This window comes from Hyperolius riggenbachi, chromosome 1 (genome assembly GCF_040937935.1).
Source record: "Hyperolius riggenbachi isolate aHypRig1 chromosome 1, aHypRig1.pri, whole genome shotgun sequence".
NCBI classification, from domain to species: Eukaryota; Metazoa; Chordata; class Amphibia; order Anura; family Hyperoliidae; genus Hyperolius; species Hyperolius riggenbachi.
In genome coordinates this window covers 334,372,023-334,389,709 of record NC_090646.1, presented here as the reverse complement: position 1 = coordinate 334,389,709, position 17,687 = coordinate 334,372,023, and the positions used below count along the sequence as shown (strand labels likewise).

Below are 17,687 nucleotides of genomic sequence, written 5' to 3'. Positions count from 1 at the left end.
TACAGGTTCCTAACACAGACTGAGATCATTACCATTCAATGTAAAAGCTAGAACAGCAAACTGATCTAAAAAAAGCCCTGTAAAACACTACAAACCCAAAAGTCAAAAGCTGCTCTTAAACCACAGCTTCCAATTCCTTGGAAAAGAAATGGAGGATGTGGTATTGTATAAAATAGTAAGAAGCAAATGATTGTTTACTGTTTGGTAGAATAATCCCCTTAAATTATGCAAGTATGTAGGTGTTCGAGTAACTCTCCTACAGTAATGTATATCTGTGTGTTTCTTATTTTCAGATTTGCTCACATCTCGATTAAGAAACCGTCAATTTACAGAATGTGAAGCTATTCGTGATTTAACACTTATTCATGACCATGTTACTGCCACTCCTGCAATCTTGTTGATGATTGTGACAGACCTGTTGGACAATGTTGATGCAATCAAACTCTCCCTCAAAGAAGAATTTGATAAACAATACAAAGAGGAAAAAATTGAACATGAATGTCTGAAAACTCTTTCTCTTGAAGAGCTTCAAACTATCTTCTCAGCAGTGAATGAAAGACCTGAAGTAGAAATGACGCTGGACAGGTTGAATAACTGCATCTTCTTGAAAGGCTGTGAAATAGGTGTTCTTCAAGTAGTCGTGAAGGTGCACACAAGTCTCACTGGAATTATGACTAGAAGACTTCAGAATGTTATAACAGAACAAGCTGGTCTCTTGGTCCAGTGGGGCTATTCAGATGATGATGATTCCTACCCATTTACTATAGAATCTAGCCTGTTGCTAGAAGAGAAATACCAAGCTGAAAGAATGGGTGTTGTAACAGTGACACTTGAAAAAAGTGGCAAAAAAGTAACTGTGAACGTGGCCTCAATGAAAGCAACTCTGGAAGGGACTACAGTAGAAGGGAATGCCATTCGACGAGACTTAGAGAATGGTATGTTTAGATATACAACACTTCAATTCTTTCAAAATGTTTTTTATGTTTGAAAAAGAGATATCTGTTATTGCAGTTACTAATGTTTTTACGAAAGCATCCACATCACCCTATATATAACTCTTCTTTTTTCATGGTAACCATAAACATGTTCTGCCTACACTGCCATCATACATAGTGCAATCAGACAACCCTAGTTTCCTGCCCTTTGGTGTAACTGGACTGTCTAAATCACAGGTCTATGAGAGTTAACATTTTTGGCATTATAATTGTTAAGGAAACAAAAACTCACTAGCTTCATTTATTGTTATCATCTTTATATAGCACTGACATCTTCTGCAGTTCTGTACAGAGTTACATTGGCTTGTACCCAACTGTCCCTGAAGGGGGAGATTACAATATAATTCCTGCCATAACCATATGGGCATCACAGTCAAAGGCCAGTTTCAGGGGGAATACGATTAACTTATCAGTACATTTTTGAAATGTGGGAGAAAACTAGACATACTGTAGTCAGGGCCAGATGATCAACCACTTGAGTAAGCCCAAAAAGATAGGCAATACATGTTCTTAGACTGTGTTTTAACTATTTGGCCACACTATGCCAACAGTACCAATCTAAGGTTCAGGAGATGTGTAAAGACAGGTGGGAGTATACTACACTGATTGGCTTCAGAAGTTACCAGGAAGGATGGAAGCCTTCACTTCCACCCGTGCATCTGTGTTCACAGGAGACACTAGTTGAAAGTGGTGGGAGCATAACAAACCGAATTGGCAGTGGTTAGAGACCATTTGCATTTGACAAGCTTAGGGACAGCTAGTTGGAAGGGGGCATATATGAATGTGGTTGGGGCAGGCTCAGTATGTTTTCCTAGAGTAATAGGGAGTGGTGCCTTATGACTTCTTTCTGGTTAGGTGATGGCCCTAGCCAGGATTTTAACCCTTGTCTCCTATGTCAAAGGTGCAATCTTTAACCAGTAATGATTCATTTCTTGTAACTGATAGATGTTTGAGATTTGTTTTTTGTTTTTATTTTCAGAAACAAACCTTCCTCAGCACTGGGATGACATGAATGGACTGATTGTTATGACTGTAGAACTGGATATAAATTCAGAGGAATATAATAACGTTAAAATAAATTTCAACAGAACAGCAAACAATCCAATTGAGAAGGTAATTAATGTTGGTTTACAAACATATACTGCTTTTAGTTTTTCAAAAAAGATTTGATACTGTTGACCACACCTTACTCCTACAAATGTTTTCATCTGTAGGCATAAAGGGCCTCACTTTCTCATGGTTATCTTTCTATCTCTTTGGAAGTACCTTCACAGTCTCTTACTCAGATCAGATCTCTTCTCCTCATCCTTTGTCTGTGGGGGTTCCTCAAGACTCTGTCCTTGGCCCCCTCCTTTTTTCCATCTACATGCACGGTCTTGGTGACTTAATCAACTCATTTGGGTTTCAATACCACCTATTTTCAGACGATACACAACTGTACCTCTCCGCCCCAGACCTGAACTCCCTCCTCACACGTGTTTCTGACTGCTTATCTGCTATATCCTCCTTCATGTTCGCTTCTTAAAACTTAATATAGGTAAAATGGAACTAATCATTTTTCCACCGTCTCTGTCCACCACTCTGCCTGAAATAACAATAAATATTGATAACACTCCCATAACTTCAGTTCCCAAAGCACGGTGCTTAGGGGTAATATTCGACTCCTCTCTCTCTTTTATTCTTCATGTTCATTCCCTAACCAGCTCCTATCATCTCCAACTCAAAAACATATCTCGCATCCGACCTTTTCTCACTCAAGACACAACTAAAATGTTAATACATGCTCTTACAATATCTCGTCTGGACTATTGTAACACTACTACAACACTACTTTGTGGACTACCTTCTAACAGACTGGCCTGTCAGTCTGTTCAGTCAGTCAGTATTGAACTCAGCTGCTTGTCCCATTCATCTTTCTTCTCAATCTTCCTCTGCTGCCCCTCTCTGTCAAGCACTTCAATGGCTGCCAGTTAACCATAGGATCCAGTTCAAACTCTTAACCCTAGCCTACAAAGCTCTCCACAATCTCTCTACACTGTACATCTCCTCACTAATTCCCTGATACCAACCCAATCGCATTCTCAGATCTGCATATAATCTTCTGTTGTCCTCCTCTAGAATAACCTGCTTACATTCACATCTACAAGATTTTGCATGCGCTTCACCCCTCCTCTGGAATGCCCTCCCACAACACATCCGTCACTCTCCAACCTTTGCTACCTTTAAACGCCCTCTAAAATCTCACTTGTTCCGACAAGTATATGCCCTACCTTAGGCCACTTCCCCTTTGTCCTAAGACCAAATTGCACTCCTACTAGGTATCCTAAAACACACTGCCTCTTTGTTTGTTGTATACTGCCCCTCTTCTTGGATCCCCCCATTCCTTCAGATTGTAAGCTTGCAAGGGCAGGGCTCTTTCCTCCTTTTGTGTCTTGGAAATCATTATACAATTTATTCATCATGTTACTTTTATCACTGTCATTACCAATTCTGTATCTTGTATTCTGTATTTTGTATCGTTATTGTATTTTGTCACCAATTATGTATCTTGTATATTGGTGTACACCATTGTCTGTATTATTATGTACCCCATGTTCGTTTCTTACTTTGTACAGCGCCACTGAATATGTCGACGCTGGGGCTTGGTGCAGGGTGCAGGCTGGGGCAGGGTGCAGGCTAGCTGGAGCTGGGTCTGGATGCAGGGTGGCTAGGGCAGGGTGGGTAAGGTGCAGGCTGGCTGGGGCAGAGTGGGTAAGGTGCAGGCTGACTGGGGCAGGGTGGATGGGGTGCACGCTGGCTGGGGCAGGGTGGGTAAGGTGCAGGCTGGGTGGCTGGGGCAGGATGGGTAAGGTGCAGGCTGGCTGGGGCAGGGTGGATAAGGTGCAGGCTGACTGGGGCAGGGTGGGTAAGGTGCAGGCTGGGTGGCTGGGGCAGGGTGGATAAGGTGCAGGCTGGCTGGGGCAGGTTGGGTAAGGTGCAGGCTGGCTGGGGCAGGGTGGGTAAGGTGCAGGCTGGGTGTCTGGGGCAGGGTGGGTAAAGTGCAGGCTGGCTGGGGCAGAGTGGGTAAGGTGCAGGCTGACTGGGGCAGGGTGGATACGGTGCACGCTGGCTGGGGCAGGGTGGGTAAGGTGCAGGCTGGGTGGCTGGGGCAGGATGGGTAAGGTGCAGGCTGGCTGGGGCAGGGTGTATAAGGTGCAGGCTGACTGGGGCAGGGTGGGTAAGGTGCAGGCTGGGTGGCTGGGGCAGGGTGGATAAGGTGCAGGCTGGCTGGGGCAGGTTGGGTAAGGTGCAGGCTGGCTGGGGCAGGGTGGGTAAGGTGCAGGCTGGATGTCTGGGGCAGTGTGGGTAAGGTGCAGGCTGGCTGGGGCAGGGTGGGTAAGGTGCAGGCTGGGTGCCTCGGGCTGGGTCGCCAGGGTGGGTAAGGTGTTGCTGGGTGCCATGATAGCAGATCTCAGATCAGCGGCGACAGGTATAACATCAGCCTCCCTCCCTACCTCCCTGCAGAGTGCGAGCGGAGCGTGAAGTATGAGAAGACTCACCGGGACCTGACATGTCAGCAATGAGCGCTTCTCTCCCCGCAGCGCGCCAAGCATCATCTCCTAGGTAACAGCATTTCTCCTTACTGTGACGCGCTACAGCCAGTACGTGCAAGCGCGTCACAGTAAGGAGACACGCTGTTACCTAGGAGATGACGCTGGGAGCGCTGCGGGGAGACAAGCGGTCATCGCTGGCATGTCGGATTCCGGTGAGTCTTCTCATACCAAACGCTCCGCTTGCACTCTGCAGGGAGGGAGGGAGGGAAGTGCACTAGCGAGCAGCCTCTCACAGATGGTTCCGCCTGTAGGCACGGGCCTTATGTGCCTATAGGTAAATCCGGCCCTGTGCATACTCTGAGCAACGACTCAGAGGCCTGGCAGAATCTTTTCTTCAGAGAAGCTCCTGGGCTAGAACTATATATAAAAGCATAATTTCAACATTAATCTCATAATCTCATACAAGAAAACAAATATATGTATATCAATTATAGTCACTCATACAAACATTGGGAAGTACAGTACTAAGACATATAGTATAGTCATTCAAATACGTGTTTCAGCTAATTATCTCTAACATAAAAGTTAACATGAATACTCTAAATGTACATACTGCATCAAACATTGTAAATTAACTAAGAAGAGTAAAGCTGATACAAAAATAGCTTTGATGAGGAGAGTGCATGTCCATGGCCTCAGTATTTATTGAGGTTTGTAGTATGGCTGGTAGTTAGCAGATGGAGTCACATGATGATATCTGTGTGAACAGCTCTCCTACTTCAGTTATTTAAAGAACCCCTGTTGTGAAAATCTTAAAATGTAAAATACATGTAAACATATACAAATAAGTAGTACATTTCTTTCAGAGTAAAATGAGCCATACATTACTTTTCTCCTATGTTGCTGTCACTTACAGTAAGTAGCAGAAATCTGACAGACAGATTTTGGACTAGCCCATTTTCTCATGGGGGGGGGGGGGTTCCTCAGGGTTTTCTTTATTTTTAAAAACACTCAGTGAATGGCAGTTGCTCTGTCCAACTGCCAAAATAATGTGCAGCGAGCAGGGAGACTGGCCAGCATATTTGTATTAATCATTTTCAGGGAATGTCTTTATAAAGAATAAAGGCCATGCTGAGAATCCCCCATGATGAGATAGACTAGCCCAAAATCTGTCGGTAATGTCAGATTTCTACTACCTACTGTAAGTGACAGCAACATAGGAGAAAGGTAATTTACGACTCATTTTACTCTGTGAGAAATGTACTTCTTATTTTATGTGTTTTAAATTTTAAGATTTTCGCAAAAGTTCCTCTTGAAATGCCAGTAATGTAATTAATCACATAAGGGGAAGTGGACCCAAGAGGTGAGGTAAGGTCCAATATATAAGAAAAGAGAATTTCACTCACCACACCGGGGTGTTATGAGCTTGGGTCTTCTACTAGGGGCCTACAGTGCTGCCCATAATTATTCATGCCCCTGGCAGATTTTGATTTAAAGTGGACCCAAATTAAAAATACAAGATTTCAGAAATAAAATCTATTTTGTAAATTATAATGATAAATAGTAGCCTTGTTTGAGCTGCATGATGACAAATATAAAACATTTTACATTTATTGGAGGAACCCCTCCCTTCCTTTCATATTGCCGGAATTTCCAGCAAACTGGTGGAGGAGATAAAAAACAAAAACAAAACACAGGCTGCTACTGATGATGTCACTGGGGAGGTGATCTCAGCTTGTGTGAGATTTCACATAGATGATGCCCCTGTAAGGGAAGGTAGCTAATGACAAACACACCCATGATCTAAAACCTCCTACTAAGCTCAGAAGTAATGGCTGCCACCTGTATAACCCTAGTTATGAAAAAAAGAAGTGTGAAAAGCATGCACTGAAATGCTCATAGGCTTGAAGGAGTGTTTATTTATCTTTGTATGTGTCAGAGTGGTGCAACTAAATATTTTGAATTAAAAAAATGTTTGGTTTGGGTCCGCTTTAAAGTTACTTTTATTCAACCAGCAACGGGAAATGACATAGGTGTCTCCCAAAAGATAATAAGGCGATGTACATGAGGCATTATTGTGGAAAGAAAACATTTCTCCGCTTTTATTCACATTTGAGCAAAAAGTGTCCAGTCCAAAATTATTCATACCCTTCTCAATAATCAATAGAAAAAAACCTTTATTGGCTATTAGAGCAATCAAATGCTTCCTATAAGTGCAGACCAGCTTTTTGCATGTCTCCACAGCTATTTTTGCTCATTCATCTTTAGCAATGAGCTCCAAGTCCTTCAGGTTAGAGGGTCTTCTTGCCATCACCCTGATCTTTAGCTCCCTCCACAGACTCTCAATTGGATTCTGTTTCAATATTTTTATTAAAGTTTTCAGGTAACAAATTTTACAAACATGGTTGCAGTATTCGTGCAACCTTTCACACAGAGAGGCACAATGGCACCTAACAAATAGGAAAGAACAAGAACAAACATAACAAGGTTCGAGTAGTCTTGCCTTAGGCATCACATTCAGTATTATGTAGTAGCAACAGGCGGACCTTGAGATCTGTGCCATAAGTGTCTCAGGATTCCTAGTGGCTCTTGTTAGGCTAGGATTTTATTTAAATATACAAAGTAGCAGAATTAGCCCATAAATAGGAAGGGGTTAGGAAAGAAGAAGGAAGAGAAAACGAGGAAGAGAGAGAAGGAAAAAAGAAGAGAGAGAGAGGTCCTGTCATCCACCAGGGTCAGTAGCTGGGTCTTAACAAACAGCTATTCAGGGTAGGCCAATAAACATTCTCCAGGGATCCCACACTTTGGAAAACCGTTTAACTTTGTCCTCAAGCTGACTGGCCATCTGTTCTTGAATCAAGAAGGCCGTCACTCTATTTTTGACTTCTTCAAAGGATACAAATTGGGTTCTCCAGGCCTTAGCTATGGTCTGAGAGGCTGCCACAAATATAAAGTGAGCTAGAACGTTTTGGGATTTAGTGAGAGAGTCTATTTTGTGATGTAGTAAAGCTGACCAGGGGTCCCTGGAGATCGTCTTGCCAAATAGCGTGGATAGAAGCCTGAAAACTTTGCCCCAAAATCTGGATAACATAGTACATGACCAAAAGGTGTGCAACATGTCACCCCTCGATCCACAGCCCCGGAAGCACTTATCTGAGTCTGGTACAGTCAGGTAGGAGAGTCTGGCAGGTACCCAGTACCACCGAAATAGAACCTTATACGCTGACTCCACCATTGTCAAGTTAAGAGATAGTTTAGGAACTGTGGCCCATACTTTTCCCCATTCTTCTTTAGTTCTATTATTTTTTAAGTCTGATTCCCATTTTATTACATAACTGTGACGAAAGGATGGAGATGGATCATTAAGAACAGCATATAGCTCTGATATTACACCCTTTGAGAAGGGATTTTGGGCACAAAGACGTTCAAAATTTGTAAGAGATAGTGGGAATTTGGTTTGGGGTGGAAGGAGGCCTTGCAACCAGTGTTTTAGCTGTATATATCGGAACCATTCCCCTGAGGGGATTTGGTATTTTGCTTGCAAATCCTCCCATCTCAAAATCCCTGAGCCCCCTACCAAGGATTGTATCTGTTCTAGACCTTTATCTCTCCACCATTTGAAACTATGTGGATTATCGTTCCCTGGGGGGAATTTGGGGTTGTTGATAAATGATAAAAGCGGTAATGTTGGGGACATCAGCCTTCGGGAATATCTTATCTTGTCCCATGTTGCTAAAAGATGTTGTAGTATTTTGCTCAGGTTTTGCGGGCGGAGGGGCTTGTGTAGCCACATAGGGGTTTGGACTGATTGAGGAGCTGAGGCTAGTATATCAAAAATGATCCAAGTTGGCATCCGTGAGCCTTTATAAAGGTCGATCAAGTGTGCCAATTGGGCTGCATGGTAATAATTACTCAGGTTGGGGACTCCCAGTCCGCCGTCTCGTTTGTGTGTATGCAGTGTTGATCTGGGTATCCGTGGGCGGGTTCCTGCCCAGATAAATTTTGATAGTTTGCCCTGGAGCATTCGGAGAAAGTGAGGGGGGACACGTATAGGAAGCATCCTGAAATAATAGAGAACTTTTGGTAGCAGTGTCATTTTTATAGAATTTATCCGGCCCAACCAGGAGATATTATAAGTGGACCATTGCTGCAATAACTGGGTTAAAGTCTTAGCTAAAGGATAATAATTATATTGGAACAAGGTCTGGTAGGATGAGGTCAGGTTTATTCCCAGGTATTCCAAAGTGAAGGCTGGCCAGGCAAATAAAAAGTTAGTCTTAAGGAACTGGCACATCTGCGGGGATAGGGTTATATTAAGAGCCTTGGATTTTCCAACATTTATTTGTAAGCCAGAGATTCTAGAGAAGTCCTCCAGAAGCTGGAGGAGCTCTGATATGGAGGTCTCTGGTTGGGTTACAAACAATAACAGGTCGTCCGCAAATAAATTCATTTTGTGTTGTATCCCGGCGCACTCAAGACCAGTGATTAGAGAGTGTTGTCTTATTGCTAGAGCTAGGGGCTCGATCGCAAGGATAAATAAGATGGGCGATAAGGGGCACCCCTGACGGGTTCCTCGACCTATCTCAAATATTGGAGAAGAATAGCCGGAGTAGTGGATGCCATCCGTTGGTCTAGAGTATAGAACCTTAATCCACTCAACAAAGGAAGTTCCAAGACTCTCAATTGGATTCAAGTCAGGACTCTTGCTGGGCCACTCCAAAACGTTAATGTTGTTGTCTACTAACCATTTCTTCACCACTTTTGCTGTGTCTTGGGTCATTGTTGTAACGATCGGTGTCAGCACACAGAGAGAATCTGATTATTGGTGATCTGCAGTATCACCAAGAATACAGATATATATCTGATTATTGATGATCTGCAGAATCACCGATAATCCAAGTATAACTAACCTCTGGACACCTATATAGTGTGAGTGTTTGGTGCAACAGTAATGACTTTGAGTAGGACCACCCGAGGAGCAGGTGGTCTTTGGCAGTATGGGTGATACCGCCCTCTGAGAAGTGCAAAAACCTTCCAGCAGCCTGAGACCAGCCCCAGGCTGAAAGTAGGAAGGACCTGTGAGTGAGTGACACCTGAAAGGTGGATGTCACTAGCAGGTCTGGAGACTATCTCTTAATGGAGAGAGATAGCTCTCAAGGTCGGGCAAGCCAGGCCGACAACACACGGACAGACAAGGTACAGAGACAGAAGGCTGATTCGGTATCCAAAGGCAGGCAGGGTTGGCAACAGATAATCAGATATGCGTAGGTACCGAATCAGAAAGCAGAGGGATAGTCAGAAATGCAATAGGTCATAACAGATATCAAAACAATGCCTAGTCTTAGGTGTGAGGTCCGTGGTCTCGACACCCTGGAACTAGTCTGGAGTATAACACAAAGATAACACAGAGTCCCTAATCTTGGGTGTGAGGTCCGTGGTCTCAACACCCTGGAACTAGTCTGAAGTATAACAGAATGATAACACAGAGTCCCTAATCTTAGGTGTGAGGTCCGTGGTCTCAACACCCTGGAACTAGTCTGAAGTATAACACAAAGATACACAGAAGTAATCTGGCTCAGTGTGAATTCCCAGGTCCTACTGGTTCTAACACACTGTAGGATCTGACTAAGGTCTGAGTGTTCGCAACGGCAGACAACTTGAGACTGACCAACAGTGACTATATATAGAGCGGCGCTCTCCAGCGCCACCCATCACCGATCAACCAATAGCCACTAGCTTTGAGGTCAGCTGACCAACCTGGTCAGCTGATCCCTCCTCGTTTGTCATAAAGGTTCTGCCTCTCAGCGCGCGCGCGTATTCCTCAATCTGTGTGAACTAACAGACCCAGCCACACCATACCCACGCTGCTGCGTACAAACTGCCGCACTGGACGCGAAATCAGCCGCGTATATCAAAAAAGGGCGCCTGGAAAAAAGGGCGTGGGGTGTAGCCGAAATCATAAGTTTGAATGCAAAACCGTATTTTTCGTTTAAGAGGTTATAAACGATAATTTAGTGCTAAATACGTTAAATAAACGGAAATGAAATGGCAAAATACCGTCTATAACAGTAAACGAATTCTGAAATGAAACGTCGAATAGCGTCTATAGCAAAAACGATATTTACACTTCTATTAAGCATAGTACTAGAATGGTAGGTTTTACAGGTATTTTACTACAATTATACCTAACTTTAGGGTCACAGATATCTCTCCTCATCCCTATCCCTCACACCTAGACCCCCCTTTGTGTAAATACACATAATGTAATAAATTGTATATATTACATATATTGTACTATAACTATACCTAACCTTACTCTCATACAGAGCCCTCCCTGTACCTATCCCTAACCCCTAGACCCCCCTGGTGGTGCCTAAACCTAAGACTCCCCTGGTGGTGCCTAAACCTAAGACCCCCCTGTTGGTGCCTAAACCTAAGACCCCCCTGGTGGTGCCTAAACCTAAGACCCCCCTGTTGGTGCCTAAACCTAAGACTCCCCTGGTGGTGCCTAAACCTAAGACCCCCCTGTTGGTGCCTAAACCTAAGACTCCCCTGGTGGTGCCTAAACCTAAGACCCCCCTGTTGGTGCCTAAACCTAAGACTCCCCTGGTGGTGCCTAAACCTAAGACCCCCCTGTTGGTGCCTAAACCTAAGACTCCCCTTCTGGTGCCTAAACCTAAGACCCCCCTGGTGGTGCCTAAACCTAAGACCCCCTGGTAGTGCCTAAACCTAAGACTCCCCTGGTGGTGCCTAAAACTAACCACCCCCCTGGTGGTGTATATTGCACTGTATGTATACCTAACCCTCCCTGTACCTATCCCTAACCCCTAGACCCCCCTGGTGGTGCCTAAACCTAAGACTCCCCTGGTGGTGCCTAAACCTAAGACCCCCCTTCTGGTGCCTAAACCTAAGACCCCCCTGGTGGTGCCTAAAACTAACCACCACCCTGGTCCTAACCCTCCCTGTACCTATCCCTAACCCCTAGACCCCCTAGTAATGTCTAAACCTAACCATCCCCACTGACCAAAACACGCTAAACACATATAAACAATAATATATTTAATCCTTAAAATACTTCACTCCAAATAACATGAATAAAATAATTTATATATTTGTAATAGAATAACTAGCCTTAACCACTTCACCACTGAGGGGTTTTACCCCCTGAGCACCAGAGCAATTTTCACCTTTCAGCGCTCCTTCCATTCATTCATCTATAACTTTATCATTACTTATCGCAATGAAATGAACTATATCTTGTTTTTTCCGCCACCAATTAGGCTTTCTTTAGGTGGGACATTATGCCAAGAATTATTTTTTCCTAAATGTGTTTTAATGGGAAAATAGGAAAAATGTGGGGGAAAAAATAATTATTTTTCAGTTTTCGGCCATTATAGTTTTTAAATAATGCATGCTACTGTAATTAAAACCCATGAAACGTATTTGCCCTTTTGTCCCGGTTATAAAACCATTTAAATTATGTCCCTATCACAATGTTTGGCGCCAATATTTTATTTGGAAATAAAGGTGCATTTTTTTCAGTTTTGCGTCCATCCCTAATTACAAGCCCATAGTTTATAAAGTAACAGTGTTATACCCTCTTGACATAAATATTTAAAAAGTTCAGTCCCTAAGGTAACTATTTATGTATTTTTTTTAATTGTAATTTTTTTAATTTTTTTTTAATTACAAAAAAAAAAAAATAGGGAGTGTGGGAGGTAATGAGTTAATTTTATGTGTAAAAGTCATTTATTTGTATGTGAAAAATGTGTAGGGTGTAGTTTACTATTTGGCCACAAGATGGCCACAGTAACTTTTTGTTTTAATGCGACCTCCAAGCTTCCTTCCGGAAGCTTGGAGGAAGAATAAGGAGGCTGGACACGTGAGTTTTTTCTCACAATGATCGCGCTGCCCATAGGAGAGCAGCTGATCATTGCGGGGCTTAGATCAACGAACGGGAATGGATTTTCCCGTTCATTGATCTCTGGGCGAGCAGGCGGCGGCGTGTTTACTAGCGGCGGGCGGCGTGTTTACGAGCGGGAGCGCGGGCAGCGTCGGGAACGCGGAAAGTACGTGTTTCTCCGTCCCTGGTTTTTAAAGGATGGAAAAAGGGGCGGAGAAATACGTACGCGCGGGGGTAAAGTGGTTAAAATCACGTAGAAATCTTAAAATAACAGTAATTTGTAATAGAATAACTAGCCTTAAAATCACGTAGAAATCTTAAAATAACAGTAATATTTAAAGCGATATTTTAGTAACTATAATCAACGCATTAGAAGTGTAAAAACAAAGTTAATACCATAAGCGATGTATTTCTAATACAATCAGCTTTAGAAACGTTATTTAAGCATTATACATATGAAAACGAATTTTAAATGATAAAAGAAGTGTAAACTATATTTTAGGTGTTATAGTTTTATAAGCGCATTTTTAAAACGAAAAAACTAGTTAAAACCCATATAAGCGAAATTTACAAACGAAAAAATAAGTATAATACAAAGTCTAAACGAACTTGTAAACGATATTTCTTATAAACTTTATCCTATAAACGAAAACCTTTGTTAACACGATCCCTGTAACCGCTATTTCTCGTGCGCCCTTTTTTCCTGTCGGGCGCCGAATAGCCGATATTTTGCATTGCAGTCTATGGCGGCGCCCTTTTTGTCCACTATCCCTGTGCGCCCTTTTTTACTAGTTCCAGAAAATGAAGGAAACATCATTGTGACCAAACAATTCAATTTTTGTTTCATCTGACCATAACACAGAAGACCAGAAGTCTTCTTCTTTGTCCAGATGAGCATTTGCAAAGGCCAAGCGAGCCTTTGTGGGCCTTATCTGGAGAAGTGGCATCCTCCTTGGTCTGCATCTATAGAACCCAGCAGTGTGCAGTGTCAGCTGGATTGTCTGCCCTAAGACATTGCCACCAGCAGAGCCCAGATTCACCAGGATGGCCTTGGTGGTGATCATTGGATTCTTTTTCACCTCTCTCAATATCCTCCTGGCCAGCACAGGTGTCACTTTTGGTTTCCGACCATTTCCTCTGAGATTTTCCACAGTGCGGAACATCTTGTATTTTTTACTAATACTTTGCACTGTAACCACTGGAACTTGAAAACATTTAGAAATGACCTTGTAGCCCTTTCCTGACTTGTGAGCGGCCACAATGCGCAGCCACAGGTCCTCACTGAGCTGCTTTGTCTTAGCCATGACTGTCCACAAACCAACTGCAGAGAGCTGCTGTTTTTCACCTGTTGAGTTAACCAGGGTAATTAGCATGCTTTAGAACAGCTTTGACTATTTGGAATGGTGTAGAACTTTAGATTTCCCCACAGACTGTGACAGTTTGTGAAGGGTATGAATAATTTTGGACTGGACACGTTTTGCTCAAATGTAAAAAAAAGCTGAGAAATGTTATTTTATCTTTTGGGAAACACCTATGTTATTTCCCATCAACAAAATACTTGCTGGTTGAATAAAAGTCAGAATTTGCCAGGGGTATGAATAATTATGGGCAGCACTGTAGGTGCTTGAAGTGGATCCGAGATTAACTTTTACTCATTGCATAATTGTGTTCCTTTCAAATAGTTTATAGGGCATTCCTCAAGCCAAATACTTTTTTTTTGTTTTAATACCCTAATTCCCTATAAACTAAACAAGCCTCACCCACAGCTCTTCCAGCCCCTAGGCACTCTGAGACCCATGTAGTAAGGGCTTATGGGAGCTCAGTCTGGGCAGGAGGAGGAGGTGTTACTAGACAGAGATTTCAGAGGCAGAGGGGTGGAGGGAGGAGGAGAGGGGAGTGAAGTTCTCACAGGCTGAGGGCTGGAGATGCAGAGCAGCTTGCCTGTGTATAATGATCACAAGCTGAACATGGCTGCTCTCATTGTATCACAGGAAAAAATAATCATATACTGTTGAAGCAGTTTGCAGCTAGATTTGCTGTGCTGTGTAAACTAAACTTGAAATCTAAACTTTAGATAAGATATATAGACAAGTTACTTATTATAGTTAGTTTTTCATCTCGGATCTGCTTTAAGGCTTTGTGCAGCATATTAGCTGTTCCAGGTGCTGCACCCCCTCTGGACAGAGATTTCTAACGTTGTTCTAGAGATTTGCTGGAGTCTCACTTGCAGCTTGGGAGTCTTACTAATGTGCTTATTAGCACTTTGCAAGTATCTGTTCACACAAAACAGTCACAGTCACAAATCCCACAAGGTTCCTTTGTTAGTCTTTACATCATGTTCAGGACTTCACAGAATCATGCCTGTTTTTGTAACATAATACATCTGTCTTTAATTTTATGTTATTTTCTGTATGTATTAATATACCTTTCAGAAATCTGTGTTCCCAGGGCCAGTTCTAGGGACAATGGGGCCCCCAGGCAAAATAAATCTGGGGGCCCCCCTGACAGACACCTCCAAGCCATAAAGTGGCATGGGGGCCTTTTGTTTCAGCCACATTTTCCCCCAGGGCCCCTGAGCCAGCTGGTGCGTGGTGCCCAAACCCCCTTCCCCCAACTACCACCCAACTTAACTGTGCTCCCTGGGGCCCCTGTAGATTCTTTGGCAGAGCGGTGTGTCCTCCTCTGTCCCAGCAGGCACACCCCTCTGTCAGTCTGTGGCTTTGTGCACTCCCTGACCTCATCCTTACAGGGGCGCTTTTAATCCGTGACCTGACACATGTCATTAAAAATATATCATGCCTCAGGTCGCAGAGAACATGCAGCCAGTGGTGGATGAAGATGGGAGTGCACAGAGCCATGGACTGGCAGAGGAGTGCGTCTGCTGGCACAGGTGAAATGCTACACTGCCGAAGACTCTGCAGGAATTGCAGTTGCCCCCTTTTCCTCTATGATAGTGCCGACCCTGTGTATACCATGGAAAAATGGTGCTGTACTAAAGTATTTTTTATTCACTGCATTCTGTTTAAAATTCTGTTTACTAATATTTATTATATGTTTTATAAACCAATTCTTTGTCAGATTGAACGGGTCCAAAACAAACATCTACAAATAGCATACACATTGAGGAAGGAGTACATGACAGAGAAAAATGGAGCTGATAATGTGAATGAACGCTCTCTCTTCCACGGCACAGCACCACAAAACTGCCAGTCTATCAACACAAGTGGTTTTAACAGAAGTTTTGTTGGTCAGAATGGTAAGTTTTGTTTGTGTAATTAAGAGTGGAGAGCATAATGATCAGACGAGCCACCAGGAATGCTATAGTAGAGTATTTTGTGGAAACCTCCAGTTCTTTAGTGCTCTACATTGGTGAAAAAGTCTTAACATCTGTAGAATAGCGACCTCTTGAATAAACCTGAGTGAAGTCAGGTACAAATAATATGTCGGTTTTAATTTGCTGTGTCAGGTTACTGGTAGGGTTGTTCATTGCGACCTCGTAATTTACGAATCGGCCGTAATTATGACTGAAATTGGCATTTTCGACCTCGAAATCATCATTCGTGATTGGCTGCAGCGCGTTACTGCATGATTCGTGCCTAACACATGGATTATGCCATAAAGCAAGTCATTGGGTGATGCAGGCAGTGTGCCCAACAGGTGCGTGGAGTGAAGAGGAGCACGTGTGGTCCGACGGGAATCCCAGTGATATACCTCCTGAATATGTCCCTAGCCGGGGGCGGGTCTAAACATATGACCCTTTCACGGCGCAAGGTCATATGAAGCTTCAATTTTGTGGTGTGACGCGGTGCGAGCACCACATCGCACCTATCCAATGTAAAACTGGCCTATGGCCTGATGCCTGTTAATTATAATCTTTTCTACCTTATTAATATAACTTGTGTTTGTACTTTTTGCTTGTTGGGCACAGAAAAGGTATTATATGCACAAGGCTAGAAGAAAAAACATAATTATAAACTCCTGAGAAAACATTTAATTGATCAGTGATAGCTAAAGAATTTGAGGCACTGTTTTGCACTTTGAAACATAAAAATATATGAACAGAGCTCATGGGAAGTACTCATTGCAAAAAATGAGTTTCTGCGGCAACTTCCACACTGCTACTGTCTTCGAATACAAAATGCAGAAAGTGTATTTTCTAGGGAACCTACTGAATACGCTCAAGGAGAAGCAAGTCAACATTCCTGTACTTGGTCTAACATAGCCTCAGAACACCCAAGTCCTCTATGTAGAATTTGCTTTGGAATCTTGTAGGGGTTACAAGCAATTCTGCATTTATTACAAATGGGAAATGTACGCTACTGTTTTTTAAACACTAGATGGCATTGTAGGTTTACATTTTTTGCTCAGTAGGCCAAAATAACAAATCTTTCAGACAAATAGGTCCTTTAACCCTTTCCACTCGGAGTTCTTTCCTAAAGGAAGTCGTTTCTGCTCAGAGTTTTTTTTTAAAGAAATGCGCTCTCCCTCTTACTCTCTCTCTCATTTTAACATGGAACATAACACCGTAACGTGGTATATCTTATTTTAAAGAACACATTACGTTTAATTTGATACCTTATTTGGACAGTTTGGCATCTTATATTGGCTGGTAGCAGAGGAGAAAACCAAGGTATGGTAAATTGAAAAACAGTTTCCTGAGTGTAATCCGGGCCTGCGTGAGCAAGTTTCGCAATAATAGGTGGTTTTATGCCCACCACCCAGGGTCTAACTGTCCCTACACACAATGCAATCGTTGGTATTTTGATTGGGCAGATTAGCAATAAAATACTGGATTCTATTTACACCCTCCCCCAGTCCATCCCATAGGATGCCATTCATTATCTTTATAACTTTGCAGGCAATCTGCAAGAAAAATAAAATTTAATTGGCAATCATTTTTTTTTTGCAGAATGGAATCTGCAAAAATAAATGAGCAGCTATTTTTTATTTAAAAAAAAAAACAGGAAAGAAACGGAAGTAAAACTTAAATCTAAATGTCACTTCCTTCTAGCGATGATGGTGATACCACTAGGTATGGGGCTGGGGGGCACTGACAGTGTGGGCATGTAGTAAAACATGCCCACAAATAGTCACATGGTGATCGGCGGTTTGCGGCGGTCCCGATGCGCTGCAAACCGCCGCTGCAGGGATGTCCCACATAGCGGGACATACAAGTGCAACGCGGAATTTGCGATGTCCCGCTATGTGGGACATACGAGTGGAAAGGGTTAAAGAGAGTCTGAAGCATTTTAAAAT

At 42.9% G+C, this 17,687-nt stretch overlaps 1 protein-coding gene across 2 annotated transcripts in view; it reads left to right on the top strand.

The window, feature by feature from the left end:
- Positions 1–17,687, top strand: part of LOC137510705 (protein mono-ADP-ribosyltransferase PARP14-like) — a 179,156-nt gene that overhangs the window by 141,312 nt on the left and 20,157 nt on the right. For both annotated transcript variants that reach the window (XM_068233925.1, XM_068233926.1), the window contains exons 13-15: positions 294–935; positions 1,975–2,108; positions 15,510–15,687. In XM_068233925.1, coding sequence (XP_068090026.1) covers positions 294–935; positions 1,975–2,108; positions 15,510–15,687 — 954 coding nt within the window. The remainder of the gene's footprint in view (positions 1–293; positions 936–1,974; positions 2,109–15,509; positions 15,688–17,687) is intronic.